Genomic DNA, 16,195 nt, shown 5'->3' with positions numbered 1-16,195 from the left:
CATCACAGCAGCAAGATTTGCGACCTGTTGCCATAAGAAAAGGGCAACCAGTGAAGAACAAACACAAATGTAAACACAAACAATATTTATGGTTATTTATTTTCCCTTTTGTACTTTAACTATTTGCACATCATTACAACACTGTATATTAAAGACATAATAAGACATTTGAAATGTCTTTGTTCTTTTGGAACTTTTGTGAGTAATGTTTACTGTAAATTTTTTATTGTTTATTTCACTTTTGTTTATTATCTATTTAACTTGCTTTGGCAATGTAAACATATGTTTCCCATGCCAATAAAGCCCTTAATTTGACATTGAGAAAGATAGAGAGAGAGAGATGGGGGAGGGGGGATCAATATTAGAATGAAATAGGGTCAGGTTCAAGTATTTACTAGGCAAGTCAGTTAAGAACACATTCTGCATCCTAAATGGCACCCTATTCCCTATATAGTGCATTACTTTCGACGTCAAAAGTAATGCACTATATAAAGAATAGGTTGTCATTTGTAATGAAACCATAGTGAAATGTAACTCCTCTAAACTGTGTTTCGTTACTGATATATAGACACATACTCATTGACTTTTCAAAATGTCTTAATATGTTATTAGATTATGACAACTATGATGTGTGAGATAAGAACAGAGCCAGTATGTGCTTGCTAAGGTGAGAGGTTGAGAGTGGACGAGAGAAGGGGGAGAGAGGTGAAGGAAGGGGTGAGAGAGGTTGACAAGTAAGATAGTAAGCACTGAGGTTGAGGAAGTTCACTGTTACAGAGGATATTGCCAGGCTTCTGGCAAGGTGGGGTATAAGGGGTGAGGTTAGGTGGGGAGAGATCTGGAGATGTGTATTCTGAAAATGACAGACCAGCCGTCACCAGCATGCTGGCTTGCCCATCTGTGAACACTGACATATAGCGTTTCTCCTTGTTTTGGAATCCGTTGCATTTTCTACAGGCTTTGATGTTCCGCCACTATGGGTTTGAAAAGTGTTTTCTGTTCTCCGGTATTCTTGGAGAATACAGTGTTTTCTAATCTTCTCCATCTCTTGAGAGCGCCACATGCCTACAGTATATTTGTACCCACTTTGGGTGGGTTGGAGTGGAAGGCTGCTGGCGTTGGCTCGCTCAGGTTTGGATGAGAGGTGTGTGTGTGTGTGTGTGTGTGTGTGTGTGTGTGTGTGTGTGTGTGTGTGTGTGTGTGTGTGTGTGTGTGTGTGTGTGTGTGTGTGTGTGTGTGTGTGTGTGTGTGTGTGTGTGTGTGTGTGTGTGTGTGTGTGTGTGTGTGTGTGTAAGGGTTTGTGGTCAGATTACTGAGCCTGTATGACACATACTCATTGACTTTTCAAAATGTATTAATATAATATTAGATTATGACAACTATGATATTAGTGTCCATGACCGCTCACAGTCCTTTTTCACAGTCCTCTGGTAACTAATGTTAATTTGTGAGAGAACAGAGTAATTTAGGTCTTCATGCTGTCTTTGTCTCTATCCCTGTGTCCATCCTTAATCTATTTATCTCTCTCTTTCTCCTCTTCTTTTTCGACTTTGTTCTTCATTCTTTCACTCCAGATTCCTCTTCTCTTCCTGTCACCTCATGTTGCCTCCATCTCCGCTCTCTTTCCTCCTCTCTTTCCCCTCTCCGCCTCCTCTCTCTCTCTCTCTCCTGCATGCCCCAGGTGTGTGCAGGTCTCTGTCTGATGATGTGTTATCAGGGGACTGTGGAGCCATAGCATTCACACAGGGCCCGCGATTTTGCCAGGGCGATAACATCATTCAAATTCACACACAGTCTGATGCACAGACACGCACACAGTGCTCCCCACACCTCCCCACTTGCACTGTTTTTTTGACACCAACATTGCTATCACTCTGCTATGATCATATTATTTACATGGCTAGTATAAAAATGTAAAACCACTATACAATACCTTATTTTGTTGATCTTTTTTAAAAGTTTGCCAAGTGCTTATGTCTGGATGTGTTTGTGTGTGTGTCTGTGTACGCATTGGTGTGTGTGTGCTCATGTGTGGGAGAAAGAGACTTTTGTGTGTGTTTGTCTACAATAGATAGGACCTTGTCTGACTCGTTGTCTCCCTCCCACGGTAGCGGACTTAAACATTAGGCAGAAGGGGCAATTGCCTCAGGCCTCACATCATCAAAGGGCCTCGTGATAAAAATACTAGAAATCTTTTATGTTGTTGTTGCTTGAGCCCCCCCCCCCCCCATTCTCCGCTTGAGGAGCAGCAAAATCTGCAGGTAGCTTCAAAGGAAATGGGGAGGGAGGGAGGTTATGCTTCTCCACTGTGCCCAGGTTAATGAGGCCCCATCTAATAAAAGAGCAATCATTTATTTACATACATATGCATATCCAGTGTTTCATATCAATATGAATATAATCCAAGATTTTCTCATAATAGTATAAACAAGTGTCATTAATCACTCACAGACTGGTTCATAATAATGGACTTTTTCACGCTTACAGCGTTCCTGTGCTTTGTTTCACACAATATGATTGCAAACAGTGCTTTTATTTCAATTAAGCTGCGGCAATTAAGCGCTTTCAGTGCGGGGCAGAGAAAAGAAAAGGAAATAACGAATATTAAATGTTAACAGAAAAGATACCGAAGTTAACGCATTTCTTTAGTAAAAAAAGACAGGTGCTGCTGAAAATACTGCCATCGTCGACGAGGCAGATGCAGAGGACATGTACAGTATGTGTAGCCCACGTATCTGATGCTGTCTTGCCCAAAAAAGTATGGCATGTCATACTGTTTTTGTCCAGACAGCATCAGATACATGGGCTACACATAGTAAGACAGAGGGGAGCTGTTTCGCTTGCACAGATGCTATATTCGGTGAGATAGTTTCAGCCACTTGCAAATTATTTTGGATGAACATACAAAGGTAACGTACTTTTTGAAGTGATTTGTTTGACAATCAGATGAAAACATCCTGACTGGTTGTGTTCTTGCCGTATTAAAAGGTAATACATTTTTACTGTTAAATGACATGTCTTTTTAAATGCAAAAAAATGACATAAAAAAAAATTGTGCAAGAGCACAGGGGGTGGAGGGGGGGCTCAGACTGCCCTCTGCCTGGAGCATCCAAATGACTAAATACGCCCCTGCTCCCTCCACCCCTGCTCCCTCCACCCCTGCTCCCTCCACCCCTGCTCCCTCCATCCCTGCTCCATTTGTGTTGCATTCCGTCGGAAACCCAAACAATCCTTGTGGACAGAGTGTCTATCTCACTGCATCTCCCCAGATAACTCTGTCTCTCTTCCGGCACAGACAATCTCATTCATTAGGAACACGCAACAGTCAGTCAACAAAAGGAGATTCGGTTACCTTGGGAAACAAGGCAAATCAAACCAGCAGTTCTAACTTGATACAAGATTATCATGCATTCTTGTTGTGTCTCTGACCTACTTCAGGAAGGTACTCGCCTGAGATAAGAAGGTCTGGGATATGACACGTTTCAGGTCGACATGGCATCATGAGCATGGCAGAACTGAACCACTGGGGTTTCTGGGTGGGTTTGTGGGTATGCCTTGTTGTGAAAGGATTATTGACTCAACGCGTGTGTTCAAGATGCTAAATATAGGATAAGTATAGCAAATCGACTGGTTAAATGCCTCTCCAGGCGTTGTGTAGATGTGTTGTTCTTTACAGAGCTGCGGATAATCAGCTCAAACACACGCAATGACTTGTACTCCCAGCCCTAGTAGTGGAAGACGAACAGAATATAATACAGTATGCACATGTGTGTGCCGGGGCACCGTAGAATGTCGTGTTTGGCGAGGAACCCTTCGAATTTCTGTCTACTCAATAGTGCTGTTGGTGATAATTGTCAGTGGATGTGTGAGAGGATTTTCTCAAACACAGAGTAAACATAGACCAGTCATCAGTGTAACAACACACTTCCAAACACTTTGAATGCTTTAGCACTTTTTTTCTCCACGAGGAAACATAAATTCAACCAAGGTTCTATCAACGTCAGCTGAATGTTACGTCGGTGTTGTTGCCATTCCATGTTATACTGTATTCAGGCCAACGTAGTGAGTTGGGTGTGTGAAACTGACTGTTGTCCCGTTTGTCCCCAGGCGTGCAGCTGCACCGGAAAGTCCAGGTGTCACTGTGATGGAGTAAAAGGCAGTAAGGTAAGTGGCGTAACACTCTAACACTCTATATTATACTTTATTTTATTTATTAACCCTACTCCAGAAAGAGAGAGAAAGACCTGCCCCTTGCTACTTAATTAACAAATTACCTCGTGTGGGTGGGGAGGAGGGGGGTGTATGTTATTCTGTTTATGTTGTACGGTTTGATTCCCTGCTGCTCTGCATCTCACCTAATCACCTTACCTCATCACACCTATGCTAGTTCCCAAACGCTTCCAATAATCCAGAGGTCACAATCAGAGATTTCATGCAGTCCGTCTTGAAAACTTCCTCCAGAGAGCATGCTTCGGGTTTTGCATGTCCCAACAGCTACTCCTTCATCGCCCTGTTTTCCCTGAGTACACAGTCCATGTTTGAATAAAAGTTTTTTTACCTTGGCTGTGAGTGGCTTGTTCTCTCCATGGAGCGTGATCATTTCACTCTGACTAAACTCTAGGCTCCCCCTCAGCCCTCAGAGTGCACGGACTTGGAGCTTCGAAATGACCTATCATCGCAAAATGTTGTCACCGCCAACAAAAGGAGCTGATCAAAAGAAGGGGAAAGGAAGTCAAAGGGACAATATTCGGTCTTAATTATCAATTTCCCCAGGAGATAAAGGAATGTTGCAAAAGACTGTATCCTGTACAGAAGAGTTGCAAAAGACTGTATCCATGCAACGGAGGAAGAGGGATAAGCGTGCCTTTCTCATTTATCAATCTGACTCCATTATTATGTGAATAAACGCAATAGGCCATGTGCGTCTCTGGGGGATCTAGCAAGATAGTGAATCATTGCATCACCGACTCATTTTGACTATAATGAATATGTGCCTATCTTGCAACATTATGCAATTATTAAGAGGCTGGATACAAAAAGCTAATCCTGGCAACCAATGATCTATCATTAATTTATTGAGGCAAGCAGCTCAGGGATGTCATGTTGGTAGCCAAGCATGTGCTATGTGTATAGTGTAATTAACAACTATCAATAGACCTACTAAATTATAGGCATATACTGTAGTCAATCAAAGAATTACTCTCTAAAACGAGGAATGCATTTACTAAATAAAAATAATAATATATATATTAGTCACAAAATAATTGACACTCAAGCCATTACAGTGTACATGAAACACATGTTACATTACAGAATAACATGGTTGTCTTATTTAGTTGATAGTAATTTACTATGTTACACATCTTTAGTTTAGAATAACATCTAAGAGAAAAATACATGTGTGTCTGATACGCACAGGAGCTTAGTAGCAAGTTCGCAAAGTATGAGTGAGTTTACTGCCCTTAAACCAAATTCAAGTGTGAACACCTGAATGAACAACCTGAATTAACATTTCGTAGCACTTTGCTAGTGAATCAAAAGGCAGGAAAACACACCCAGACTCTAATCTAATCAACGGAATTTGAATGGTATGACCAGACAACAGGAATGTGCCTAATAACCAGTCAACCTAACATACAATTTCAATTCAGTCACTTTAAAAATAAATCAACCAGAAAACACACAATGCAATAAGACTTATCAAAATGGGCAGCTCTTTATAAGCTCTTGAAACAAAGCAAATTACAACAATTTAATTCACATAGTTACATTCATTTGGTCAATTCAAGTTTTCATCAGGTGTCACATTTCAGTGACCGCAGGACTTCTGTGGGAACGTCTCAACCTGGAGATTGCAACGGCGAAGGTGTGGCTTTCTCCTGTGAGATGAAAATATACAGCCGTCCATCTTGACAATGCCAAATTGATTCAGAATGCCAGGCTGGCATCAGCAAGTCGCATCTTCATCACATCTTCATCATTTTTTGACTACAAAAAAATTCAATCTCTCTCCTCTCTCTCTCTCCTCTCTCTCTCTCTTGTCTAAAACTTTCTATAGTTCAATATGTTTGTTGTTTGTTTGTCTTTGTCTACAGTAGATCTATGTTTACAACAAGCAATGGGAAGATATCAGATATTGGGGAATAACATCTTGTTAGGGGTACATTTTGTACTGTAGTGAAGCCTATAGTAATCCAATTTCTCTTTCATAATAATGTGAAACGTCAATTACTATGGAAATGTGGGGGGATTTCTTTTTCTATGAATATTATGTTTAATGCAATTATGATGTTCATACTTGTCACGTTCCTGACCTGTTTTTCCTTTTTCTTGTATGTATTTAGTTGGTCAGGGCGTGAGTTGGGGTGGGTTGTCTATGTGTTATTTTTCTATGTCGGGTTGTTTGTGTTCGGCCGGGTATGATTCTCAATCAGAGGCAGCTGTATATCGTTGTCCCTGATTGAGAATCATACTTAGGCAGCCGGGGTTCACGTGTGTGTTTGTGGGTGGTTGTATCTCGTGTTAGTGTTCGTGCCACACAGGACTGTTTTCGGTTTTGTCACGTTTGTTGTTTTTGTATTTGTAAGTGTTCTGGATTGTTTCGTTATAATAAATCATCATGAACGCAAATCACTCCGCATATTGGTCTGATCCTTCTCGCCTCTCCTCGTCCGAGGAGGAGGAAGACGACAGCCGTTACAATACTATAGATTACAATTATCGTCCTGCATATTAAGGTTATACATTTTTACATTTAAGTCATTTAGCAGACGCTCTTATCCAGAGCGACTTACAAATTATACCCACTTCATGTTACACACATAGACACTCAACCATGCAAAACTGGCCAGGTCGTTATCTATTCAGACATCACACACACTTGACTCTTTATAATCTAATTTAAACTCCATACGCACTTTTTATTTAACTAGTCAAGTCAGTTAAGAACAAATTCTTATTTACGATGTGTTACAGCCTGGGTTCAAACCAGGGACTGTAATGACGGCCGCACTGAGATGCGGTGCTTAGACCGCTGCGTGACTCGGGAGAAACTTGTTTGAAAAGCTTCCATTAAAGAACACCCTCTGTGTTCTGTTAGCCAAGTAACTCTTTATCCACATTATAGCAGGGGGTGTAAAGCCATAACTTTTACGTTTTTTCCAGCAGCAGACTATGATCGATAATGTCAAAAGCTGCACTGAAGTCTCACAAGAAAGCCCCCACAATCATTTTATCATCAGTTTCTCTCAGCCAATCGTCAGTGCTGTGCTTGTTGAGTGTCCTTCCCTATAAGCGTGCTGAAAGTCTGTTGTCATTTTGTTTACCGTGAAATAGCGTTGTATCTGGTCAAACACATATTTTTCCAGAAGTTTACTAAGGGTTGGTAACAGGCTGATTGATCGTCTCTTTGACTATTCTTGGGTAGCGGTATGACTTTAGCTTCCCTACAGGCCTGAGGGCACACACTTTCTAGTAGGCTTAAATTGAAGATATGGAAAATAGGAGTGGCAATATCGTCCGCTATTATCCTCAGTCATTTTTTATCCAGATTGTCAGACCCTGGTGGCTTGTCATTGTTTGTAGACAACAACAACAAAAAATCACTTCTTCCACACTGACTTTACAGAATTCAAATGTACGATTATTGTCTTTCATAATTTGGTCAGATGTATTTGGATGTGTAGTGTCAGCGTTTGTTGCTGGCATGTCATACCTGTGTTTTGTGATGAATGAGCCATCTGATTCAATGAATGATGGAGCCCGAGTTAGCCTTTTTTCATTTAAGGCGCTCCAAAGCTTTTTACTATCATTCTTTATGTAATTTATTTTTGTTTCATAGTATAGTTTTTTTATTTAGTTTGGTAACATGATTTCTTAATTTACAGTACGTTTGCCAGTCAGTTGGGCTGCCAGGCTTATTTGCCATACCTTTTGCCTCATCCCTCTCAACCATACAATTTTTCAATTCTTCATCACTCCAAGGGGATTTAACCGTTTTTAGTCATTTTCTTAATGGCTGCGTGCTTATTATTAACTGGAATAAGCAATTTCATAAATTTGTCAAGTGCAGCATTTGGTTGCTCCTCATTACACACCACAGACCTGCAAATAGTCTTCACATCAAGATATGAATCAAAACAAAACCTCTTATACACTATATTAGGCCCAGCCTTTGAAACTTTGGTTTTCCTTGATATGGCTACTATATTGTGATCACTACATCCAATGGATCTGGATACTGCTTTAAAGCAGTATCATTATATGTTGATGATTTCATTCCTGTGCTGTTTGTAAGGTTGCAGGCACTAGTTACAGTTTGAAGAAAATATACTTCTCCGTTGATATCACATACATTATCAAGCATTTCACACATTGTCGCGATCGTTATAAGGAGTGGACCAAAATGCAGCGTGGTATGTTTCCATCCTTTATTTTGGAATAGAAAACTAAAAGGAACAAAAGAACAAAATGAACAAACGAAACGTGAAGCTAAATAGTAATGCTCACAGGCAACTATACATAGACAAGATCCTACAAAGCACAAAGGGGAAATGGCTGCCTAAATATGATCCCCAATCAGAGACAACGATAAACAGCTGCCTCTGATTGGGAACCATAACAGGCCAACATCGACATATAAACACCTAGATGACCCACCCTAAATCACACCCCGACCTAACCAACATAGAGAACAAAAGCTCTCTATGGTCAGGGCGTGACACACATATTATTCCATATCCCATCAATTTAATTGTCCTCATCACTTCCAATCCCCCGTATATTGTTTTGCATCACTACCGTTAAAAAGTTTGGAGCCACTTAGAAATGTCCTTGTTATTGAAAGAAAAGCAGCTTTTTTGTCCATTAAATCAACATCAAATTGATCAGAAATACAGTGTAGACATTGTTCATGTTGTAAATGACTATTGTAGCTGGAAAGGGCTGATTTTTAATGAATATCTACATAGGCATACATTAGAGTGTCTAGTTTGAGAAACAGATGCCTCACAAGTCCTCAACTGGCAGCTTCATTAAATAGTATCCGCAAAACACCAGTCTCAACGTCAACAGTGAAGAGGCGACTCCGGGATGCTGGCCTTCTAGGCAGAGTTCCTCTGTCTTTTGCCCATCTTATTCTTTTCGGTTAATTGGCCAGTCTGAGCTATGGCTTTTTCTTTGCAACCCTGCCTAGAAGGCCAGCATCCGGAGTTGCATCTTCACTATTGAGACTGGTGTTTTGCGGGTACTATTAAATGAGGCTGCCAGTTGAGGACTTGTGAGGCATCTGTTTCTCAAAGTAGACAATCTAATGAACTTGTCGTCTTGCTCAGTTGTGCACCGGGGCCTCCCACTCCTCTTTCTATTCTGGTTAGAGCCAGTTTGCGCTGATCTGTGAAGGGAGTAGTACACAGCGTTGTATGAGATCTTCAGTTTCTTGGCAATTTCTCGCATGGAATAGCCTTAATTTCTCAGAACAAGAATAGACTGATGAGTTTCACAATATAGTGCTTTGTTTCTGGACATTTTGAGCTTGTAACTTAACCCACAAATGCTGATGCTCCAGATACTCAACTAGTCTAAAGAAGACTCGTTTTATTCTTTCTTTAATGAGGACAACAGTTTTTCAGCTGTGCTAACATAATTGCAAAAGAGTTTTCTAATGATCAATTAGCCTTTTAAAATTCTAAACTTGGATTAGCTAACACAACGTGACATTGGAACACAGGAGTGATGGTTGCTGATAATGGGCCTCTGTACGCCTATGTAGATATTCCATTAAAAATGATCTGTTTCCAGCTACAATAGTAATTTACAACATTAACAATGCCTAAACTGTATTTCTGATCAATTTGATGTTATTTTAATGGACAAAAAAATGCTTTTCTTTCAAAAACAAGGACATTTCTACGTGACCCTAAACTTTTGGTATACAGTTGAAGTCGGAAGTTTACATACACCTTAGCCAAATACATTTAAACTCAGTTTTTCACAATTCCTGACATTTAATCCTAGTAAAGATTCCCTGTCTTAGGTCAGTTAGGATCACCACTTTATTTTAAGAATGTGAAATGTCAGAATAATAGTAGAGTGAATGATTTCTTTCAGCTTTTATTTCTTTCATCACATTCCCAGTGGGTCAGAAGTTTACATACACTCAATTAGTATTTGGTAGCATTGCCTTTCAATTGTTTAACTTGGATCAAACATTTCGGGTAGCCTTCCACAAGCTTCCCACAATACGTTGGGTGAATTTTGGCCCATTCCTCCTGACACAGCTGGTGTAACTGAGTCAGGTTTGTAGGCCTCCTTGCTCGAGACACGCTTTTTCAGTGCTGCCCACACATTTTCTATAGTATTGAGGTCAGGGCTTTGTGATGGCCACTCCAATACCTTGATTTTGTTGTCCTTAAGCCATTTTGCCACAACTTTGGAAGTATGCTTGGGGTCATTGTCCATTTGGAAGTCCCATTTGCGACCAAGCTTTAACTTCCTGACCGATGTCTTGAGATGTTGATTCAATATATCCACATAATTTTCATGCCTCATGATGCCATCTATTTTGTGAAGTGCACTAGTCCCTCCTGCAGCAAAGCACCCCCACAATATGATGCTGCCACCCCCGTGCTTCACGGTTGGGATGGTGTCATCGGCTTGCAAGCCTCCCCCTTTTTCCTCCAAACATAATGATGGTCATTATGGCCAAACAGTTCTACATTTCTCCAAAAAGTACGATCTTTGTCCTCATGTGCAGTTGCAAACTGTAGTCTGCCTTTTTTATGGCGGTTTTGGAGCAGTGGCTTCTTCCTTGCTGAGCAGCCTTTCAGGTTATGTCGATATAGGACTCGTTTTACTGTGGATATAGATCATTTTGTACCTGTTTCCTCCAGCATCTTCACAAGGTCCTTTGCTGTTGTTCTGGGATTGATTTGCACTTTTCGCACCAAAGTACGTTCATCTCTAAGAGACAGAACCCGTCTCCTTCCTGAGCGGTATGACGGCTGCGTTGTCCCATGGTGTTTATACTTGCGTACTATTATTTGAACAGATGAACGTGGTACTTTCAGGCGTTTGGAAAGGATGAACCAGACTTGTGGAGGTCTACACTTGGCTGATTTCTTTAGATTTTCCCATGATGTCATGCAAAGAGGCACTGAGTTTGAAGGTAGGCCTGGAAATACATCCCACAGGTACACCTCAAATTGACTCAAATTATGTAAAGAAAAATGGCAAACAATTATTGTGATTCCTCCTATATTATCCCTTATATCTTTACCCCCTTGCAACAGATATGGGATACACACACACACACACACACACACACACACACACACACACACACACACACACACACACACACACACACACACACACACACACACACACACACACACACACTCACTCAACCTCTTTCCCCCACAATCAACCATAAGCTCAGATGCTCAACGGTTGTTACATACCAGAGCCCAACTCAAGACAGGACCTGATTGGATGCATATACAGTTAAATCTGTTTGAGAAAGCATGCAAGATTGAGCAAAACTTGGCAAAAATGTTAGATTTGATTAACCATTGTCAAGTCCTAGGTGATGGAGATCAGATCCACCCCCTTCCCCTGAAACACACACACGCTGATCCCCAGTTGTGACCATATTCCCAAGCATCTTTGTGCAGTCAGACCTTTGATTATTTTGTGCCACCAGGGCCTCTCTGATTGTCGGAGTGTGACCCCCCTCCACATGGATTACTGCAGCCAGTGTTGCCAGCACTGCCACTTCCTGGGTGGGGGTACCCCACCAGAATCCCCACCGGCTAGGTACAAGGTCGTCAAGGTTCTCATTTGCAGCTTTGAGAATTTCCTTGTATTTTATGCTTTCTCATCAGGGGGCTCTGGCTTTGTAGGTCCAACCCTGCCAGGCAGGCTCAGAATCTTGAGGGGGCAGTGCTACTCTGACCACATGTATCTTTCTGTTTTGGCTGCATTTAGGCAGCTTACAGCAGGCCCATGAAACAGATAGGGACTTCTCTTTATTGTATGGGTCGTTCAGGTGGGTGTCTAGGGTATAGGGTTCCATCATGATAGGACAATAAATAAATACATTAGATGTATAATTTATTTTAAAATGTAGTTCCATCGTGATAGGACAATGAATAAATTAGATTATTTTAAAATGCATATCCCTCATCTGCACAACATTTAAAGCTCTCTCTCATAACCTCTGCTCACAGACAAACATTGGTCCGGGTATATGCAACCATTTCCTTTCTCACTCACTTAACATCACACTTTTCCAAACACCGAAAAACACACACCACATCTTCCATCACAATACATCCACACACACCAACATTCTGTATGCTGTGTTTTTATCCCCACCATGTGGATTGAGTACTTTTGTGTTCCAATTAGTTATATTTGAAGATGTGTTATTTTGCTATTTATCCTTTCTTCTAATGCCGTCTTATCCATTTATAAAATACTATAAATGGAAAGTTGGATACTAATTATTTCACAACATTCCCTTGAAAGGTACAGTGTAGTTGTACTTTATTTATTTAACTATTTTTATTTTTATTTTTTCAATCTATTTATTTTATTATTACAATCCCTACCATGGCTAGTATTGGGTGTTCCATTATTTGCCGACTCTGAGAACTTTGTAATTTTTAGAATAGCCATGGAATAGTCTTTGTGTCTTGGAACATTTGGTTGGTTGTCAATATGCAGTTTATCAACTACGAGAGCTACACGCTTGCCTTTTAATCTATTCTCCTTGAAGATTGGATACAGAGCTTTGCACCGTTCTGCAATCTCCCTCGGGAACTGATGAACTTCATGCTTATTTTCATGCCGGCGAGTCTTTTACCCAGGCTTTTAACCATTACTTTATCCTTAAAGAAAGCAAATTTGGCAACGATTGGACGCTCATATCTCTGTCCTCTTTGTCCGAAACGGAGTACACGTTCGAGTTGGATTTTATCGACAGCATCGAGTGTGATTTGAAGCGCTGTAAGAAAGAATTCCTTCACTATGTTTTCGGGAACTTCTCTTTCTCTTTCTTGGATACCCGTAAGTACTAGATTTTCTCTCATAGATCTAGTCTGTATGTCTAGTAAGGCTTCTCTCAGAAAGATGTCCTCCTAGTTCATTAACGTCCATTTCAATCTTATTGACTGTTCATTTAGCGTGTTTGTTTCTTTCTCCATTATCGCTGCTCTTTCGTCACTCGTTTCAAGGCTCGAATTCAACTCCTTTATATCCTTACTGACTAATTCAAGTATGCCCAGTTTGTCACTTATTGAATTTTACAGATCACTTTCCACACTTAAATTGTTTGTATCCGTGGATCCGGGGAAAAGAAACATCCTCTCACTGTCAACTGCGTTGTATAAATATTTGTATGAACATAACAAGATTCAACAACTGAGACAAACTGAACAAGTTCCACAGACATGTGACTAACAGAAACTGAATAATGTGTCACTGAACAAAGGGGGGGGGGGTCAAAATCAAAAGTAACAGTCAGTATCTGTTGTGGCCACCAGCTGCATTAAGTAGTGCAGTGCATCTCCTCCTCAGGGACCAGATTTGCCCGTTCTTGCTGTGAGATGTTACCCCACTCTTCCACCAAGGCACCTGCAAGTTTCCGGACATTTCTGGGGGGAATGACCATAGCCCTCACCCTCCGATCCAACAAGTTCCAGACGTGCTCAATGGGATCCAGGCTATTCGCTGGCCAAAATAGGACCGCTTGTGTTGCGTCAATCTTTCCTCCGTTAGCGCTAGGACAAATGTAGCCTACATTTTTCCGGTTTGGATGATTGTGTTATGCTATAGATACTTTTGTGAATATCTGAACATTGCATCCAAAAATAACACATTCTGGACATAACTTTGTAACTACTGTGTTTGTGTAAATAGTTTCTGAAAAAAGTGTGACCAGCTCATTGTTGCATCATTCGAAACTGTCCGGTCTAAATAAGCATTCTAATCACACGGGTGTGATCGTACCACTGTAGAACGATCACACCCGTGTGATGGTACGTGTGAAAGGGTTAACATTCTCAGTTGATTTGTAGGTTTACAATTCCCGAGACTTATGGCCTGATTTATAATCACGCCATGCACACTCTTATTCCCCCTCTTGTTGTACAACTGATAATGACATTTCATCTGCAGCTTTTGACTTTCTCCCTTTCCTCCTTTGGGTTCCAAAGAGTGATATCACAAGACTTGAAAACAAAAAGAAAACACAAAACATAACAAGTATTAATAATGCGTTAAGCTATGCATGATTTATATATAGCAAACCAGCACGGTATACACGTTTCAACATCAACGCCTTCAGAAGGTGATATCCCAGCAACACTAAAAAGGTACCACTAACACTGCCCATGATGCATACTTCAAGATACCCCTCGTTTGCGCCGTAGTCCAGTTCCATGCTATTACTACCACTACTACCGCTGCTTCAGTTGCTGTCCCTACCTCGACTGCCTTGATGAATAACTATTGCATTGAATCTGTCCCCTGCTCCTGATCTCCTATTGCCTTTGTGGTTCACCGATAGATCTAGGACTGAATCTTTCAGACTCTCCCTACCTGTCTCCCAACTCCTACCTGTTTTTTTAGCCACCAACATCTCCAATAATATCCTATGTTCTGCTACAGTGACAGTGAGTATCTGTGGATAATACTTCCCTGTGCTCAGGTTAGGAACACATCTCTCATCCCATGGCCGAGCTACACCCCACCCCTTTGTGGACACCCTCGTTACAGTGTAAACTTTGGGTCCTAACAGTTAATAAGCAGCAATCTTCTGACACTTTCCTTTTACCGTCACTCGGTCCCAATCTTCTGGGAGACATGTCAAGTATTTGCTTCTGGTTAGGAATGGGGGAGAGATTAGTGGCTTTGGAAGAGTATCCAACTGTACAAAACTCTGAGTCACATGTTTCTTAATCACACTCTGCAACTGGATCTTGGACTTCCTGACGGGCCGCCCTCCAGGTGGTAAGGGTAGGTAACAACACATCTGCCACGCGTGATCCTCGACACCCTCAAGGGTGCTTTCTCAGTCACCTCCTGTACTCCCTGTTCACCCACGACTGCGTGGCCATGCACAACTCCAACAGCATCATTAAGTTTGCTGATGACACAACAGTGGTAGGCCTGATCACCGACAACGATGAGACAGCCTATAGGGAGGAGGTCAGAGACCTGGCAGTGTGGTGCCAGGACAACAACCTCTCCCTCAACGTGAGCAAGACAAAGGAGCTGATCTTGGACTACAGGAAAAGGAGGGCTGAACACGCCCCTATTCACATCGACGAGGCTGTAGTGAAGTGGGTCGAGAGTTTCAAGCTCCTTTGTGGCCACATCACCAACAAGCTATCATGGTCCAAACACACCAAGACAGTAGTGACGAGGGCACAACAAAGCCTATTCCCCATCAGGAAAATTAAGAGATTTGGCATGGGTCCTCAGATCCTCAAAAAGTTCTACAGCTGCACCATCGAGAGCATCCTGACTGATTGCATCATTGCCTGGATGATGTTGTTGATCTGAGCCATGACCAGCGTTTCAAAGCACTTCATGGCTTCCGATGTGAGTGCTACGGGGCGGTAGTAATTTAGGCTGGTTACCTTCACTTTCTTGGGCACAGAAAAACAGTCTTGTAGCTTAGCATCCGCGTCATCTGATCCCTTCCGCATTGAGCGAGTTACTGGTACTTCCTGCTTTCGTTTTTGCTTGTAAGCAGGCATCAGGAGGATAGAATTGTGGTCAGATTTGGCAAATGGAGGGCGAGGGAGAGCTTTGTATGTGTCTCTGTGTGGGGAGTGAAGGTGGTCTAGAGTTTTTTTCCCCTCTGGTTGCACATGTGACATGCTGGTAGAAATGAGGTCAAACGGGTTTAAGTTTACCTGCATTAAAGTCCCCGGCCCACTAGGAGCACCGCTTCTGGGTGAGCATTTTCTTGTTTGCTCTTGGCCTTATACAGCTTGTTGAGTGTGGCATTGATTTGTGGTGGTAAGCAGACAGCTACGGAAAATATAGATGAAAACTATCTCTTGGTAGATAGTGTGGTCTACAGAATATCATGAGGTACTCTACTTCAGGCGAGCAATACCTCGAGACTTCCTTAATATTAGAAATTGCGCACCAGCTGTTATTGACAAATAGACACACACCACCA

The 16,195-nt window shown here is 41.5% G+C and overlaps 1 protein-coding gene across 2 annotated transcripts in view; it reads left to right on the top strand.

Moving 5' to 3' along the window:
- Positions 1-16,195, top strand: part of col4a3 (collagen, type IV, alpha 3) — a 125,743-nt gene that overhangs the window by 22,407 nt on the left and 87,141 nt on the right. For both annotated transcript variants that reach the window (XR_011669855.1, XM_071359539.1), the window contains exon 2: positions 4,108-4,164. Coding sequence is in view for 1 of the 2 variants with exons in the window: in XM_071359539.1 (XP_071215640.1) it covers positions 4,108-4,164 (57 nt within the window). In the remaining variant the exon portion in view is untranslated. The remainder of the gene's footprint in view (positions 1-4,107; positions 4,165-16,195) is intronic.

This window comes from Salvelinus alpinus, chromosome 22, assembly GCF_045679555.1.
Source record: "Salvelinus alpinus chromosome 22, SLU_Salpinus.1, whole genome shotgun sequence".
Classification (NCBI taxonomy): domain Eukaryota; kingdom Metazoa; phylum Chordata; class Actinopteri; order Salmoniformes; family Salmonidae; genus Salvelinus; species Salvelinus alpinus.
This window is presented reverse-complemented; position numbering and strand designations above follow the sequence as displayed.